At 44.5% G+C, this 15,642-nt stretch overlaps 1 protein-coding gene across 4 annotated transcripts; it reads left to right on the forward strand.

Annotated features, from left to right (window-relative positions):
* Positions 1-166: 166 nt before the first annotated feature.
* Positions 167-15,034, forward strand: rfx1b (regulatory factor X, 1b (influences HLA class II expression)). Of its 4 annotated transcripts, none has more exons than XM_083765420.1 (18): positions 167-369; positions 1,639-1,988; positions 4,227-4,321; positions 5,001-5,093; positions 5,234-5,310; positions 5,463-5,733; positions 6,142-6,323; positions 6,767-6,886; positions 7,119-7,240; positions 7,804-7,922; positions 8,835-8,938; positions 10,037-10,188; positions 10,391-10,488; positions 10,752-10,901; positions 11,912-12,123; positions 12,510-12,663; positions 12,775-12,820; positions 13,394-15,034. In XM_083765420.1, exons 2-18 carry the CDS (start codon positions 1,667-1,669, stop codon positions 13,549-13,551), a joined length of 2,475 nt encoding a protein of 824 aa, XP_083621546.1. In that variant the 5' UTR covers positions 167-369; positions 1,639-1,666; the 3' UTR covers positions 13,552-15,034. The 4 variants fall into 4 exon arrangements, with proteins under 4 accessions (XP_083621546.1, XP_083621544.1, XP_083621547.1 ...); XM_083765418.1 differs by having other exon boundaries at positions 168-369; positions 13,391-15,034; XM_083765421.1 differs by having other exon boundaries at positions 168-369; positions 4,227-4,303; positions 5,004-5,093; positions 13,391-15,034.
* The last annotated feature ends 608 nt before the right edge of the window (positions 15,035-15,642 follow it).

The raw sequence follows: 15,642 nt of genomic DNA on the forward strand, positions 1-15,642 counted from the left end.
GAAAATAAATGTCATCCATTTAGAACATGTCAAGTATGAAAGTTTACTAAAAAGTAAAATAAGAAGTTATATTTGACTGAAAATGGGTGGTGAAAAATGAGAGACAACGATTGACTACGAATCATTGATCTGGAATTTTGATGACAGCGCGAGCAACCTCCCAAGTTATCCAATGAGAACGACGAGGAGGGCGGGGCGATGTCGGGTGGGTAGCAACAGTTGCCTCGGTGAAGACCGGGCGCCATAGCCACGGTAGTCCTGGCGACAAGAGCCAAGCAACAAGAATCAACAACAACAACAACCTGCCTAAAATTACTAAAAGGAAAACTTTAACGACAAAACAAGGGACATTGCTGACGGAAAGCAGAGGTGATAAAGTTATTTTAAAGTGATCGTCTCATATCTCTGAAATGTAGTAGGCCTACGTGTGAATATTTTTATTATTATTATTATTATTATTTTTGCCGTTGTCGTCAAACGGTGAAAGTGAAGTAGCAGCGCGTGGCGGTCGCTGTCGCTGATCAAAGTGGCAGCCAGCCTGTGGCGGCGCCGTGGCAGCCAGCTGCTTTCCCGTTGTTATGGCGATGTCAAGTCTTTGATAACAGTACAAAATGGCGGGTGGAACGGTGGAACGACATTCGTGTACTTTTATTCTAGCGCGTTAAGTATAACTAAAAACGGTTTCATGTATATTTCAACTCCAAACACTACAAAACAACGGGACGTGTCTCCGGCCGCTTGGTCACGTGTTTACAGCTAACATACCCACGTCGTTTTTAATTTTACAGCTGCCAGCAGCTGTGTAGATTTCACAACTCAACGTCCAGCAGCAATGAGTTGCAGATTATGTACTGTACTGTACGTCAATGTTGCTCGACGCAACCGCCGTTGTCTGATGGATCCGAGAACACAAAAGTTTAATGACTCCAGAGTCCAGACAGTACTGTTTCTTGTTGTAATATATTAAAAGTTTTCGCGGTGAGAATTACCGTACGGTAATTGAGAACTCACCAGCCCTGTAAAAACAGTGTGTGTGTGTGTGTGTGTGTGTGTGTGTGTGTGCCAGCCAGTCATCTGATGATCTTGTCCTGTTTGCTGCTCTGCTGGCTACTATTGGCTAGTGCAGCAGCGTTTAATTTTTTTTTAAGAATGTAAATGTAGCAACATCACACCGTGGACCTCTCGTCTTTCCACACTGTCAGGATCATTTTAGTTATTAGTTTGTTTAGTAGTTGCAGACATTTTCACATTAGTAGCCTAGTTTTTCTAAAGCAAGTTGGTTGCTTCATTTTACCAGGGTGGATTAAAGCTTCATAGCCTAAATTAAATCCAATAGTTCCACGGTCCACCTCACTTACTTTGTTTTCAGTCCGTGTCCAGAATAGACTGCACAGGCAGCAGTGGCCTCAAACAGGATAGGGTTAGTGTGATGCTTTGCCTTTAGACAAAAGACTTTGTCTCTGGCTTTTATATCCTTGACACACATACATGGACACGCATACATACACATCCTCTGACATGACCATAAATATATGACCTATATAAAAATACTTTTAATAACACGTTTTTCTTTCTACACATTTGCACGATATTTTCTCTCTTTATTGAGTTCTATTCCCTCGCTCTCTCCGCCTCCAGTCGAGTGGAGTCTCAAGCACTGGTTGCCATGGCAACTTCTGGATACGCCGAGGACCTTCAGGCTCAGCAGGCCAACGCAGTAGCCATAGCAACAGCTGCTGCTGCCGCCACGCCTTCATCATCTAAGCCTCCACACTTCCGGTCTGAGATCTCACCAGCCTCTAGCTCCATAGTGTCAGCCAACCAATCAGCTGCGGCCTCAAAGACGGCCCAGGATGCGCTTCCTCCCCAAGCCACGCCCACCCAGAAAGCGGTGATTCTGGCCACTCACTCTCAGCCATATGTTACAACTGAGATCCAGAAGAATGGTCAGAACAGTTCACCTCAATACATCATTGTGACGGTTACAGGTGAGATACTGATTAATTGTAGTCTCACACACACACACACACACACACACACAATCATACTACCTGCCTTTTAGAGCAGTGAGTGGATTTTGTTTGTTTGGTTCCATTTTTTACACTCTCATTCCAATCATCTCATTCTATTTTTACATACCTATAATCGTCCATTTGGGTTTCAAGGACCCTTTGGGGTCCCTGGACCACACTTTGAGAACCACTGGTTTTAGAAGCTAGAGCTGACTTTAACAGCAGGAGGACATGATGTAGCATGCAGTCTGAATACGGCACACAGTTCTTCCTTGAAAGTTGTTGCCAGGGTTACACAGCAGACCTGGTTGGACCTCTTCCTGAACACACATCTGCTCTATACTAAAATCATTCTAGTTCCATGTACCTCTGAGTCGCAGGTCAGTGCTTCTCAAACTTCTTAACGCCAATGACCCCCAAATTGATATGTATTTTTATTTTATTTGACCGCCTTTATTTTGAACTGACTGAAATTAAAGGCAAATTGACTCCAACTCTGGTGTCTGTATGGCAGTGTTTATTTTTGGACTGTCTATTAGTAGATCATTTCCCTTGCTAGTGTCAAGTAGCAAATGCACTCTCACCCAGAGAGAGACACTCACAGACCTGTTTGACAAATGTGGAGCTATGACTTCCTAGACATTGACCTGTGATATTGAATATAGTTGAACTTCCAATAATGTACATAGTAACAGTAAATATTCTGATCTCTATTGAGCCTCATAAAGTAACCTGGAATTTATTTATTACATTTTGAAACAGAAATTATACACGTACAGCAGACCTGGCTGATGGAACATCATTTATTTATATAAAGCCTTGGAAAATAAATTGAGAACATCTTCATTTTCAATGGTGCATGATTGTAAAGCCTAATTTATGCTCTGTAGTATGACAGTGCCGCTTGCCGACAAGAACAGATTGTCAAGCTAACAACGCCTCTCATGACTACAACTTGAAAATCAGTCGGCAAGCAACACTGTTGTGAGGTGGAGACTAGTGGAGTATAAATTAAGCTTGAGAGAGTATGATCATGTATCCCAAGTTAAGCTAGCACCAACAGTACCAAAAAACCTTCGCATGAAATCTGATCTAGAACTGATAAAGATTAGCAAGATGGAGCATATTAACATTCTGGTCGAGGTCCAAGATGAGTCACAAAGAACTAGCTAATTCTATCAAGTAAACACCTGCTGACTCCCCCATTATTGAGCTGCTCTGCATTAAAACTGCTATAAGCAATGTTATGTCAACATTTTAATGTCCTTTTTTTATTTTTTGGTATTCAGACAGCCAGCAATGGGTAAAACGCTCCCAAAAAGAATTAGTCTCTGTGACACATCTAGGGGCCACAATCTGCATTCAAAGATTTTCCTAGAACCTTTGTCATTGGTCGATTTGCCTGTCTACTTCCTGATTGGTTAGTCATTTCGACCGGGTTTTTGACAAAACATCTTTGAATGCAGATTGTGGTCCCTAGATGTGTCACAGAAACGTATTCTTTTTTGGAAGCGTTATACTCATTGCTGGCTGTCTGAATACCAAAAAAACAATAAAAAAGTCATTAAAACATTATTGCTTATAGCAGCTTTAATGTAAGCATAGGGAGATAGTTAATATCGATGTAAAATTGAGCTATTATAAAGGATGTGCTTGAAATGCTATTTTCCACAGTAACCTACATTTGACAACCATGTCAAATGTAATAAAATTATTATTATTATTATTCAACAAACAATCAGCATGGTCGTTTTAGCTGTAAACGCAGAGCCTCACCGTAGAGTGGAGACCCAAGCAATAGTGTCTCAAAGAGTCAAATTGAATTTCTCTCTTGCCACCTGCCCTCCACCCTCCATTCTACATCCCTTGTATCCTTATCTTGAAATTACCACTCTCACCTGATCTGCGTGTTTACATGATGGGGGGATTTCAGCCTCCGTCTGGGGAGATTAGTTGTCCACGGCCTCCTCCCCAGCCTGCAGGATAGAGGATATAAGGATGGAACACACCATCCAGCTTTGTCTTTCTGTCCTCTCTCCTTGGTTCAAACTGAGCTCTAGAATGTTCTATAGTGACTGTTATTACGGGTTGGGAGCAGTATATCGTGAGTATAAATAGTCTTTAGGTGACAGTGCTGGATGGTTGTTTTCTGAGAATATAAAGCATGTTTTTGAAAATGTTATGCCAATGTGCTCTTTCTCTGTCTCTTCCCAGAGGGCTCTGCTCACTCCAATGACAGTATATCAGAATCCAGCCCTCCCACTGGGGTCCCTACGCAAGTCGTCCAGCAGGTACAGACACAGCCACAGGTAATACACACACACACACACACACACACTGACACAGTATATCGTTACTGTTGCAGGGTTTTGAAGATGTTAAGCTGAAAACAACATATTTATCTGATTTGTTCATTTGATTTATTATTAATTTGTGACAATGAGAGACCACTATTAATATAAGTTTTATGTCATGTGATGTTAGGTTATGCTATTTACATCCGGCTGCATGACGTGCTATGCATTGTCAAAGGAGAAGACGTGGTGCGTTGTCAGGCGGTCGGGATTGATGTGGTTGTTGTTGCTGACTTGCTGTCATAAACCAAGATTGGGAATCTGAAGAAAATATTAAACAATTGTATAGCCTAAACCTGTGGTGTTCCCACTTCCCACCCCAAAAATCGTTTGTCACTTTATCTCTTCTCCTAGACACTTTTTCATCCCTTTACGAAACAAAATGCTGGTGTGAGAGGCTCCTTTCACAAATTACAGATTAGGTCTGTAATTTGTACAGATTAGGTCTGTAATACCGGCCCTGCCCTCCCATTAGCCGATTGTAATATATACATTTATTTGGGTCATAAATTCATTCTAATTCTAATTCAAACAGCCTATTCTCACATTTCCCATTGTAAAATGTTCTACCCAGCAATGTACTGGTTTTCCAGTGGAAACCCATCTGTCTAACACCGGATTACATTTTAACCAGCAGAGGTCAGTGTTGCAGGCAGTATCTCACACAATCAAGCGGAGCCTGACAACTCAGATCAACAACCTTCAACCTGTTCATGTCAACCAGGAGGTACGCACACACACACACACACACACACACACACACACACACACACACACACACACACACACACACACACACACACACACACACACACACACACTTGCTGTTGGTGAAAAGGGTCTCTTAGTTCTCTTCCTGTTGTCCAGGTGGAGCATGTGTACACTGGCCAGGTGCATTATGTGGATGGGACCGGAGACCCCAACTTCAACGCCACGTCCACCATGTGAGTAGAAAATGTTGCACATTAAGCTAATCATCTGGGGTCCCCCTGGGGGGTCGAGAGCCACTGGCCTAAGCAGTGCATTTACTGTGTGTGTGTGTGTGTGTGTGTGTGTGTGTGTGTGTGTGTGTGTGTGTGTGTGTGTGTGTCTCCAGTCGCTCCAGCAGCTACCCATACTCTGAGTCTCCCCTCTACTCCCAGACTCCTCCCACTTCCACCTCGGCCTACTATGAAGCTACACCCACCACAGACTCCGAGGTCATCACGGCGTCGGTGACCCCGCAGCCCGTTGCGGTGTCTGTGGCGCCGGGTGGCTCGGGGGGCAGCGGGGGAGGGTACGTGATCCAGGGAGGCTACGTGCTGGGGTCCGCCGCAGAAGGACGACAGAGCTTTTCTAACCCCAACTCTCGCGCTCCGCCTGCCACTGTGAGTTAACCACCACACAGCTGTAGCACAGTGTTTCTGTATGAAACAGATGTAGCACAGTGTTTCTGTATGAAACAGATGTAGCACTGTGTTTCTGTATGAAACAGATGTAGCACTGTGTTTCTGTATGAAACAGATGTAGCACTGTGTTTCTGTATGAAACAGATGTAGCACTGTGTTTCTGTATGAAACAGATGTAGCACTGTGTTTCTGTATGAAACAGATGTAGCACTGTGTTTCTGTATGAAACAGATGTAGCACTGTGTTTCTGTATGAAACAGATGTAGCACTGTGTTTCTGTATGAAACAGATGTAGCACTGTGTTTCTGTATGAAACAGATGTAGCACTGTGTTTCTGTATGAAACTGAGTAGCACTGTGTTTCTGTACCCTCTCCCCCCTCCTCCAGGTGCAGTGGCTGTGTGATAATTACGAGGGGGCAGAGGGGGTGAGTCTGCCCCGCTGCACCCTCTATTGCCACTACCTCATGCACTGCCAGGAGCACAAGCTGGAGCCTGTGAACGCTGCCACCTTCGGCAAGCTCATCAGATCTGTCTTCATGGGGCTGCGCACAAGGAGGCTGGGGAACAGGTACACTCCTAGACCTGTGTACACTGTGTGTGTGTGTGTGTGTGTGTGTGTGTGTGTGTGTGTGTGTGTGTGTGTGTGTGTGTGTGTGCGCGCGCGCACATATGCATCCATTCATAATAATACTGTTACATTAATCTGTCTAAGCCCCATGCAGAGGGGAGTAGTGTCTCTGTGAATAGGTAGGTATTCATCTTTCTTTCTTTTTAACCCTAAACGTTTGTTCTGTCCCCATTTGCTGTATAAAAATATATAGTTCAAGTGTAAAACAAAGATATTATTAATGAACAAAAATGAAATGGTAAATTGGGGGGGGAAAAGAAAATCAAATCTGACCAAATAGTTACGTGCGGGGTGTGCGTGTGTGTGTGTGTGTGTGTGTGTGTGTGTGTGTGTGTGTGTGTGTGTGTGTGTGTGTGTGTGTGCGTCTGCGTGTGTGTTCCCAGAGGCAACTCAAAGTATCACTACTATGGTCTGAGGATCAAGTCAAACTCCCCTCTGCTCCAACTGATGAATGAACAGCAGCACCTGGCCTTGAGGCAGCAGCCCTTCACACAGAGACACAGGTAGTCTGACTATGTACCCCTCTGTCTCCCCCTAGTTCACAACATACATTTTGCTAAATAATTGCTAAATAAAAACTAATAACATTTCTTTCATTTTTATTCTCGCCTATAATGATATGCCCCAAATTAGGATGCCATAATTAAAGTGGATAAAACAGATTAAGTACGTATGCAGGCATGATATTTCCCTTCTCTTTCTCCCCGTCTTCATTCTATCTGTACTATCCAACAGGATAAAGCCGGCACATAAGGTAGATGGAATGACAAATGGGACGTCAGGAGGACTGGGTCAGCAGCAGGGAGCGGGGCTCATTGACATCTCTGGCCAGGTGCAACAGTATCAACAGTTTCTGGGTGAGGAAGCAATTTACATAGATTGTGAATTACATTCACCCATTCACACACACATTCATACACCGTTGGCGGGGGAAACCATGCAAGGCACCAACCTGCACATCAGGAGCAATTATGGGCGACACTAACTCTGGGGGAGCCCGGGATCGAACTGGGAACCTCACAGTTCCCATTCGGCTGCTCCACTGGCCACTCTATCCCTGAGCCACTTAGGCAAATCAGGAAGTTAAACTGAATATTAGCAATCTTCTATAGACAAGTTTAGCTTTAACAACTTTATGAGTTGTGCTGAATTGACTTTTGTCACTACCAGCACATCATATTGTAGGTGTCTTGCATGCTACTACCAGATTCAGAGAATAATAACACAATGCGCATAGAAGAAAATACTAGAGTGCACACTGGTTGTCTGCTAGCAGTTAATTGATAGCAGATGGTTTGTTTTCTGTAATGTACCTGCCCCAAATAAAGCCTTATGTATTGTAAACATTGCCTAATGTGCAGTCTGTCTCTGTTTACATTTGTCTCGCTGTCTGTCTGTGTATCTGACCTTTCATGTATAGAGGCATCCCGGCCACTGCCAGACTTTGTGCAGATGGATCTTCAGGGGGTTAGTCTGCCTGATGGCATCCTTGTGGAACACCTCAAGGCATTCCAGACTCTGTACAGAGAACACTGTGAGGTAGGAAGGACTCATACAGGGCTGAAACTATGCATTATGTCTTAAAGATATTCTTTTTGGCTTTTGCTTTTATTGATAGGGTACAGTAGGGGGCACGGTGGCACAGTCGGTAGGTCCTGGGTTCGATTCCCGCTGGGGACGCTGTGGGCGTTGGGGGCGTGTTCTCTCCTCCAGAGAACAGTGCCCATACCCAAGGCGGGGTTGGCGAAAGGGCCCTTCTGTGGAGTTTGCATGCTCTCCCCGTGTCCCCTAGGGTAGGTACCCTCACAAAAAAACATGCCGTAATCCTGGTCTCTAAACTACCTCCCCTGGCCAGCTGGGGCGCCTGATGGAGGGGAAAGGAACTGGTCGGAATAACGTGTTCCTTCCACGCGCTACGTCCGGCCGGGGAAATTCCCCTCTGTCAGGTAAAAAGAAGCAGCTTGGACTCCTCATGCATAGGTCAGTCCACTGCCCCCCCCCCCCCCCCCAGGTTGGCAGAGGAAGTGTAGCGGATTGCATTCGATAATTTACACTGGGTGAAAAGAATGGGTTTGCAAAATCGTGAAAATTTATTAAAAAAAAGATAGGGTACAGTAATTTTTGGACAGGAAAGAGGGAATCAGGCTGGATTACTGGCCTAGGTGCCTGGACCGCTCAGCCGCAGCCCAGGCCAACTATCCATTATTAATGATAAGAATGTCCTAAACTGTACTGTTATCCTAATGTTATATTGTTTCCTATGTCCAGCTTTGAGGGTGTACATGCAAACATTGTCCCAACACAAACATTAGCGGCCCTCCCTTCTCACAGGTGTGATTTTGTAAGGTTATTATATCAGGGTCAAGCCGTCAGTCAACTGTGTGTTGTATCTGTGCGTCGGAGTGTGTTGTGATGTTGAGAGTCATGTTGTGTGTGTGTTTTACCTTGTAGGCTGTTCTGGATGTGATCATCAACCTGCAGTTCACTCTAGTGGAGACGCTGTGGAAATCCTTCTGGAGGTTCAGCCAGGGCACCGACACACAATCACTCAACCTGTGAGCAGTGCATGTGCACACACACACACACACACACACACACACACACACACGCTCAGTGTGTAACAAAAAATTAAATCACACCCGTGTGAAATGAGGGGTGTTCTAATCAATTATTGACCTTGAACCTTGAAACATACCTTAGTTACGTCACCAAGAATGGTGGTTCCTCATTGGCCAAGGGTTTCCAGTTTCCACCAACATACTGACAGCAGACCAGGGGGGCAGTCAGACAGATATTTTGTGAAGCCTGAAACTCCTGAAAGTTCATATAATGGCCTGTTGTGGCGCTGTCTGTCACTGGACCCAAAAAAACCCCATAGCCCCATAGAAGTCCATGTATTTGGGCCCAACTTCACCTAGACTGTATTACCTTAACCCTTGGCCTACAATTCACGGAAAAAACGGAATTAATCGAAAAATCTAAACCTCCCGTTAACGGAAAAAACGGAATGACATCAATATCAGTTATCGCGGGGTCAAAAGAGCAAAAATTAATATTTTTTCGCTAATATCACTAATGTTGGATGTAATTTACCAAAAAACGGCCGAAATCCGCGTGATCGTGCGCTATCGTGCGCGCGCGCCGTCTCTATGTGCGTCGCTGTAAAATATGTGATATTTTGCGATATTTTGGGGTTGATTTGAGGATAATTTGACTTAAAGTCGCGTACTGTATGTTCTGAGGGGCGTGGCTACCGTTACAGTCTATGATCGGGAGTCCCCACCCACTCGAGTCAAAATAAAAACCAACGGAGAAGAAGGGGGGGAAGTCCCGCCTCGTTGTCTGGGCAGCCAATGGCCAGATGGGCCCAAACGGAGCCAGCCAATGGCCAGCTGGGCCCAAACGGATCTAGAAAGATGGCGACTTACAGTGCAGGAATAACAGGCTTCATTTTTCGTCCATGTTAGACCCGGGGAACGCTTTGTCCATATTCTTTACAGTCTATGCAGCAGACACGTAAATTCTCCATTCATTGTCAATGGCATTAAATGTTTGTGTTAAGACAGAATCTACACTATACCTGTTTATAGCCCCTCAAAAATAACAGATTTGAGAGTAACACAACATTATATAACATGAAGTACTCCCTCCAGGCACAATGAGTCAGAGAAGCGCTTGCCCAGGTCGTGCCTTGTAGTGCTGTGTAAGTTTGAGCCTGTGCTGCACTGGACCAGAGAGTGTGACAACATCCTTTACCAAACGCTGGTGGAGATCCTCATCCCTGATGTACTCAGGCCTATCCCCAGTAAGTTATTTATTTCATCCCTACTAATAAGTGTAGCAATAGTTTTTTCACACAAGCAGATTTCCTTATGGGCTGGCCATAGCTTAGTGGGTACAGCGGCCTGGTAGTCAGAAGGTTGCTCCTATTCGTGCACTGGTGTTTTACTAGTAACTAGTGTTTCTGTTTTGTCATGACTCAAAAATCTCTCTCTCTCTCTACTCAGGTGCCTTAACTCAGGCCATCCGTAACTTTGCCAAGAGTCTGGAGAACTGGCTCACTGGAGCCATGATGAACATCCCAGAGGAGATGGTCCGCATAAAGGTGTGCATTATGAACTATTATGGTAGCGGTTAAAGTAAGATTCACGTGAATTATTGCTGCACACCACTTGGTAGACTGTAGAGAATAAAATGCCAATTGTCAATGGTGAATGAAGATAGAGGAATGCTAGGTCATTATTCTTTTATCTCTTGCATCCATTTTTGCGAAACTACTTTAAAAAAGGGCTGTCTTATTCACTGCCTTCGTCTCTCGCGTCTTCCCCCCTTCTCTCTCTTTGTCTCTCTCTCTCCATCCACGTCCAGGTGGTGTGTGTGTCGTCCTTCTCCCAGACGCTTCGGCGCTACACCAGTCTGAACCACCTGGCGCAGGCAGCCCGCGCTGTCCTCCAGAACTCCACGCAGATCAGCCAGATGCTCTGCGACCTCAACAGGGTGGACTTCACCAACGTTCAGGTCTGAGGGAGTGTTGAGCTTTTTGTTCATTTCAGTCTCTCGTGTGTCTTGAAGCCTTTCCTGTTTGTACAGAGATGTAAGGCACCATGTGACCCAGGGGTGGAGAGAACGGGGGAATGTGCTCTATGTACACAGAATTCCTACTTCCAGGCCGCTTCCCTAATTCCCTCAAAGGTGTTACCAATGATACTAATTAAGGCTCTGTTCCATTTAGGTCACATTCTCACCTGTACTTCGGTAGACTTGATGCGAATGGGCAGAGAAGTTGAATCATTCTTGCATTTTTTATTTCCTGCGTTTGCGCTCACACTGCGCTGTATAACAGCAGTAGGGAACTTTATCAATGTGTTCAATTCATAAATGACGCAGTGGTATGTAGTATCTATGGTGTTAAAATTATACTTTGAGTAATAGGACGTAAAGTGAGGGTAACGTACGTAGATACAGTGTGTCGTCGGGGACTGTGTGTGTTCTTTTGGGCACATTGCGGTGCCACAGCGGAAACGGGAGTGCAAAATGAATTATCCAACGTTTACAATATGTATCCTACTCCGAATCTGATTATCATATAAAATTATTATGCATATGCCATGTTAGCTACAGTTTATAGATCATGCTGAGCTATTTGTTTAATTTTGAAGTAGGTTATTTATATTTAAACGAGATGAAGAAAGTCCCCACTCGGATCCCCCACACACAGTGACAGTGCTCATTACATACAGACAGACAGACAGACCGAATATTATGTACACTGGACATATAAGGGTCTATTTGGTTCCATTTGTACACTCCGAGTTACAGACCCATACAGGCCCATTTGGAACCCACTCAAGGACACTTTGAGACCCACTGGTGTAGCAGAGCCAACACACACAATAGCAGCACCCCGACTCTGTTTGGCCAGAACGGAACAGAGCCTTCATTAGTATCAAGTTCTTTTCAAAATGGAGTGTGTGCATAGAGCCCTTTGGGCTGACACGTCTTCCTTCTCTCTCCTTTCACTGGTCCAGGAGCAGGCGTCGTGGGTGTGTCGGTGCGAGGACAGAGTGGTCCAGCAGCTAGAGCAGGACTTCAAAGCCACGTTACAGCAGCAGAGCTCCCTGGAGCAGTGGGCCGCCTGGCTGGACGCCGTGGTCTCCCAGGTCCTGAAGCCTTATGAGCACAACCCCGCTGCCTTGCCCAAAGCCGCCAAGAACTTCCTACTCAACTGGTCCTTCTATAGGTGAGAGGGGCAGCAGCAGGCACGGAACGAGAGGGGTTATGTTATGGGATATGGGGGGGGGGACCTCTTTGTCCCTCCACTTTTCACGGTCCTAAATATGTCATTTGTGTTGCAGCTATATATAAACTCACAAACAACTCCACAAATGAACTGCGTGCGCGCATGCATGCATGCGTGCGCACAAATAAGAAACAACATCTTTGGTGTAGCATGTACCTTGTAAATTGCATGAATCTGCTACCTGAGTGGAGGGCCACAAATTCTCCACAAAAGTCACCCCAGTCAGACACCAGTGACAAGCAGCCTGTTCTAATCCTGTGGGTTCAGTGGTTCTCTGTGTCCTCCCTGTAGCTCCATGGTGTTCAGGTTCTGTGTCCTCTCTGCAGTTCAATGGTGATCAGGGACCTAACCCTGCGCAGTGCAGCCAGCTTCGGCTCCTTCCACCTCATCCGTCTGCTGTACGACGAATACATGTACTACCTGATAGAGCACAGAGTGGCCCAGGCCAAAGGAGAGACACCCATCGCTGTTATGGGAGAGGTAGGTTGTGCACACACATTATCTTTAAAAAGGAAGAAAAAAATGCCATAAACAGACAAAAAGCTGTAGTGAAGCTACAGCCTTCTGATCCTCTCCCACTCTGTGTTTCAGTTTGCTGCTACCGCCAAGGGTCGGAACTCTCTCGACCTGGAGAAAGGTAACTCACTACACTATAGTTAAAAGCTATGCTTTCTTTTAACGTTAGCTTCTTCCGTCTCAGCTCGCATGGCAAGCCGTTTTACCATGTACTATTTAGACTGGAGGCCAGTGGAGGGTATGTATTTTATATCTGTAATTAAATTCTTCCTAGTCAAAATTAACATTTCAAAATATCCACGATGACATTCCTCCTATCCACAACTAACATTTCAGATATCTACAATGCAGTTCTTACTAGGAGAAACTACCGTCTCTACAGTAGCTGTTTGTGATCATAACCGTTATCATGGGACATTACATCTTTATCTCTTGTCTGACTATACCGTGGGGGTGGTTGTATTTGGTCTCCCTGCACAACATTTTTAGATCCTGTCTCTAGGTTGGATACAACCCTCAAAATTCTATTTCTTCCCAGGTCAAGCAGGCAGGCTCTTATTAGCTCAGTGGTAAAAACGTCAGCACTTGCACTAGAACAGCAAATTTACATTCCTTTCCATCTTGTAATAACACTCGCGAAGTGTGTGTTGCCCCCCTCCCAAGTCACCTGACAACTTTCTTTCTGTGTCAGAAGAAGAAGAGGAAGAGGAGAGTGAAGATGAAGGCATGGACATGTCGCTGCAGTGTCACCCTGCCAGCATGATGGAGGGAGAGGGCGGCTCAATGGAACCTCCCGCCAAGCTGTCCAGAACAGACGTGCAGGCTCTGTTTACCTCTGCACACTCTGACTGAAATTACTTTGACATTGTTTGCTTAAAGGACCACTTCACCACTTTTCAACCTATCTTCATATAATAGGTCCTCACTAATACTCGTGAAAAAAAATGGTGCAGTTTATTTCTACTCTGTCTGTGTCTCATAGGAGGGCTGTGGGCAGTTCAGAAACCGTCCTCCAGTGACTTCATCGATGGGGAATACAAGCTAATAGAAACTGTAGGCTTTCTAGCCCTGAAAAGTTGCAATGCAAAAGGCAAAAAAAAACTTGCCTAATGATCTGCCTAATGATGATGTCAATGGAGGACGGTTTCTAAACTGCCCACAGCCCTCCCATGAGACACAGACTGAGTAGAAAAGAATCGTGCCATTTTATCATGATTATTTGTGAGGACCTATTATATGAAGATTGGTTGAAAAGTGGTGAAGTGGTCCTTTCATTTAGCATCACTTATCCCGCTCTCTTTGCCACCCTCCACCTTTACCCTCTTACCAATAGTGTGTATTGGTTAATGTAAAGAGTGTGTACTTGCTTGTGTATGTATAACTCACAATTTGATCAGAATTGTGTGTGCGCGCGCGTGAGAAATTAAGGACAAGCTCAGAATCATGTTTCTTTATAATATATATTATTTGTTGCCAAATTATCTCTCCACCTGAACCTTGCCAATCCATATTCCTGTGCCTTCCCTGCCTTTCACTCTTAGGATCTCAAAAGTGGTCCTTTCTTTCTTTAAAACACAGTATAGAGGAGCGGTCAGAGAGACTCTTGTGAGGCAAGTTGCAATACAACCTGTATACTTATAATTCCTTCCTGTCCACGCCTTAACCACTGACCTGGCTGTCATGGAGGGACAAGAAGAGTTTATTAATGCCGCAGTGTCCTCTACAACAGTGGTTCTCAACCTGTGGACCACTGGTGGGCCCCCAAATAATTGACAATAATGATTATATAACATTAATATGAATTATGTACAAAAAAATGCATTGGTATCTTTTCTTTGATACCATACCGATAAATATGAACTTCAAATAGTCTACATGGGTCCATTGATTCAAGATGGAATTAAATCAATTGATTGATCATAATGAAATCATCAAAATAAAAATGCTCTGAAAATGCATGCTACCGTGTTGGTTGGTTAGATCGGTTGGCTGAGAACACATTCAAGACTTCAAAGTGGACTGATCCAGAAAGGGTTGAGAACCACTGCTCTACAAACCTCATTTATTACAGCGAGCCATGACTATGCACATGAACAGGACTTTACATTAAATGGCACTGCCTGATTTACAGTATATAATACTTATTGGTATTGAGGCTGAGCTGATCGCTACCCAGTGGCAATCCCTCTTATTGGTGACTGACAGCTATTTGATGTTTTTTGTTTTCAATTTGTCCAACTAACACATTACCTGTGCCTTTGTAAGTGATGTCTAGCCTGATGTCTGTATTCTAAGATATGTAGGTGAAATAATAAAATTGAAATACTTTGTCAAGTCCCGCCTATGGTTGTGACCCTCTTGGTTGGTTGCACAAAAATCCTCTCCATCCACTACCATTAACATGTTTTTCAGTTGCTTCATATCGATATATTCATATTGGGTGTCTCCGGAAGATATGTCGCATCTTTTGGCCAGAATAGATCTCCAACGAGGAACTGTATATAAAGACAAACTGTTGCAATGTGGTACTGGAAATCAAACACAGACAGCTCAGATGTCCTTCGAATGTCCTTTCTAAAGTAACCTTAAGATGGACCCCACCTCGAAAGAGGAAACAAGGGAGGCCAAAAGCAACCTGCCGGACCAGGATAGGACCAGATGGAAGCAGATAGTCACAACATTCTGCACAGGATAGGACCAGATGGAAGCAGATAGTCACAACATGCTGCACAGGATAGGACCAGATGGAAGCAGATAGTCACAACATGCTGCACAGGATAGGACCAGATGGAAGCAGATAGTCACAACATGCTGCACAGGATAGGACCAGATGGAAGCAGCCTTATGTTCCACCGGGAACGAAGAGGATTAAGTAAGTAAGTCATATTTATGTGTATTCAATTCTTATTTAAAACTTGGCGTCAATAAAAAAGGAACATCCCA

The sequence above is a fragment of the Protomyctophum parallelum genome, assembly GCF_964188405.1.
Source record: "Protomyctophum parallelum genome assembly, chromosome: 5".
NCBI classification, from domain to species: domain Eukaryota; kingdom Metazoa; phylum Chordata; class Actinopteri; order Myctophiformes; family Myctophidae; genus Protomyctophum; species Protomyctophum parallelum.

Coding starts and splice junctions, on each gene's coding strand:
- rfx1b (XM_083765418.1), top strand. CDS start 1,667: ATGGCAACTTCTGGATACGCCGAGGACCTTCAGGCTCAGCAGGCCAAC. Junction 7,241..7,803: donor ACAGTATCAACAGTTTCTGG/GTGAGGAAGCAA, acceptor TTTCATGTATAG/AGGCATCCCGGCCACTGCCA. Junction 12,124..12,509: donor CTCAACTGGTCCTTCTATAG/GTGAGAGGGGCA, acceptor TCCTCTCTGCAG/TTCAATGGTGATCAGGGACC.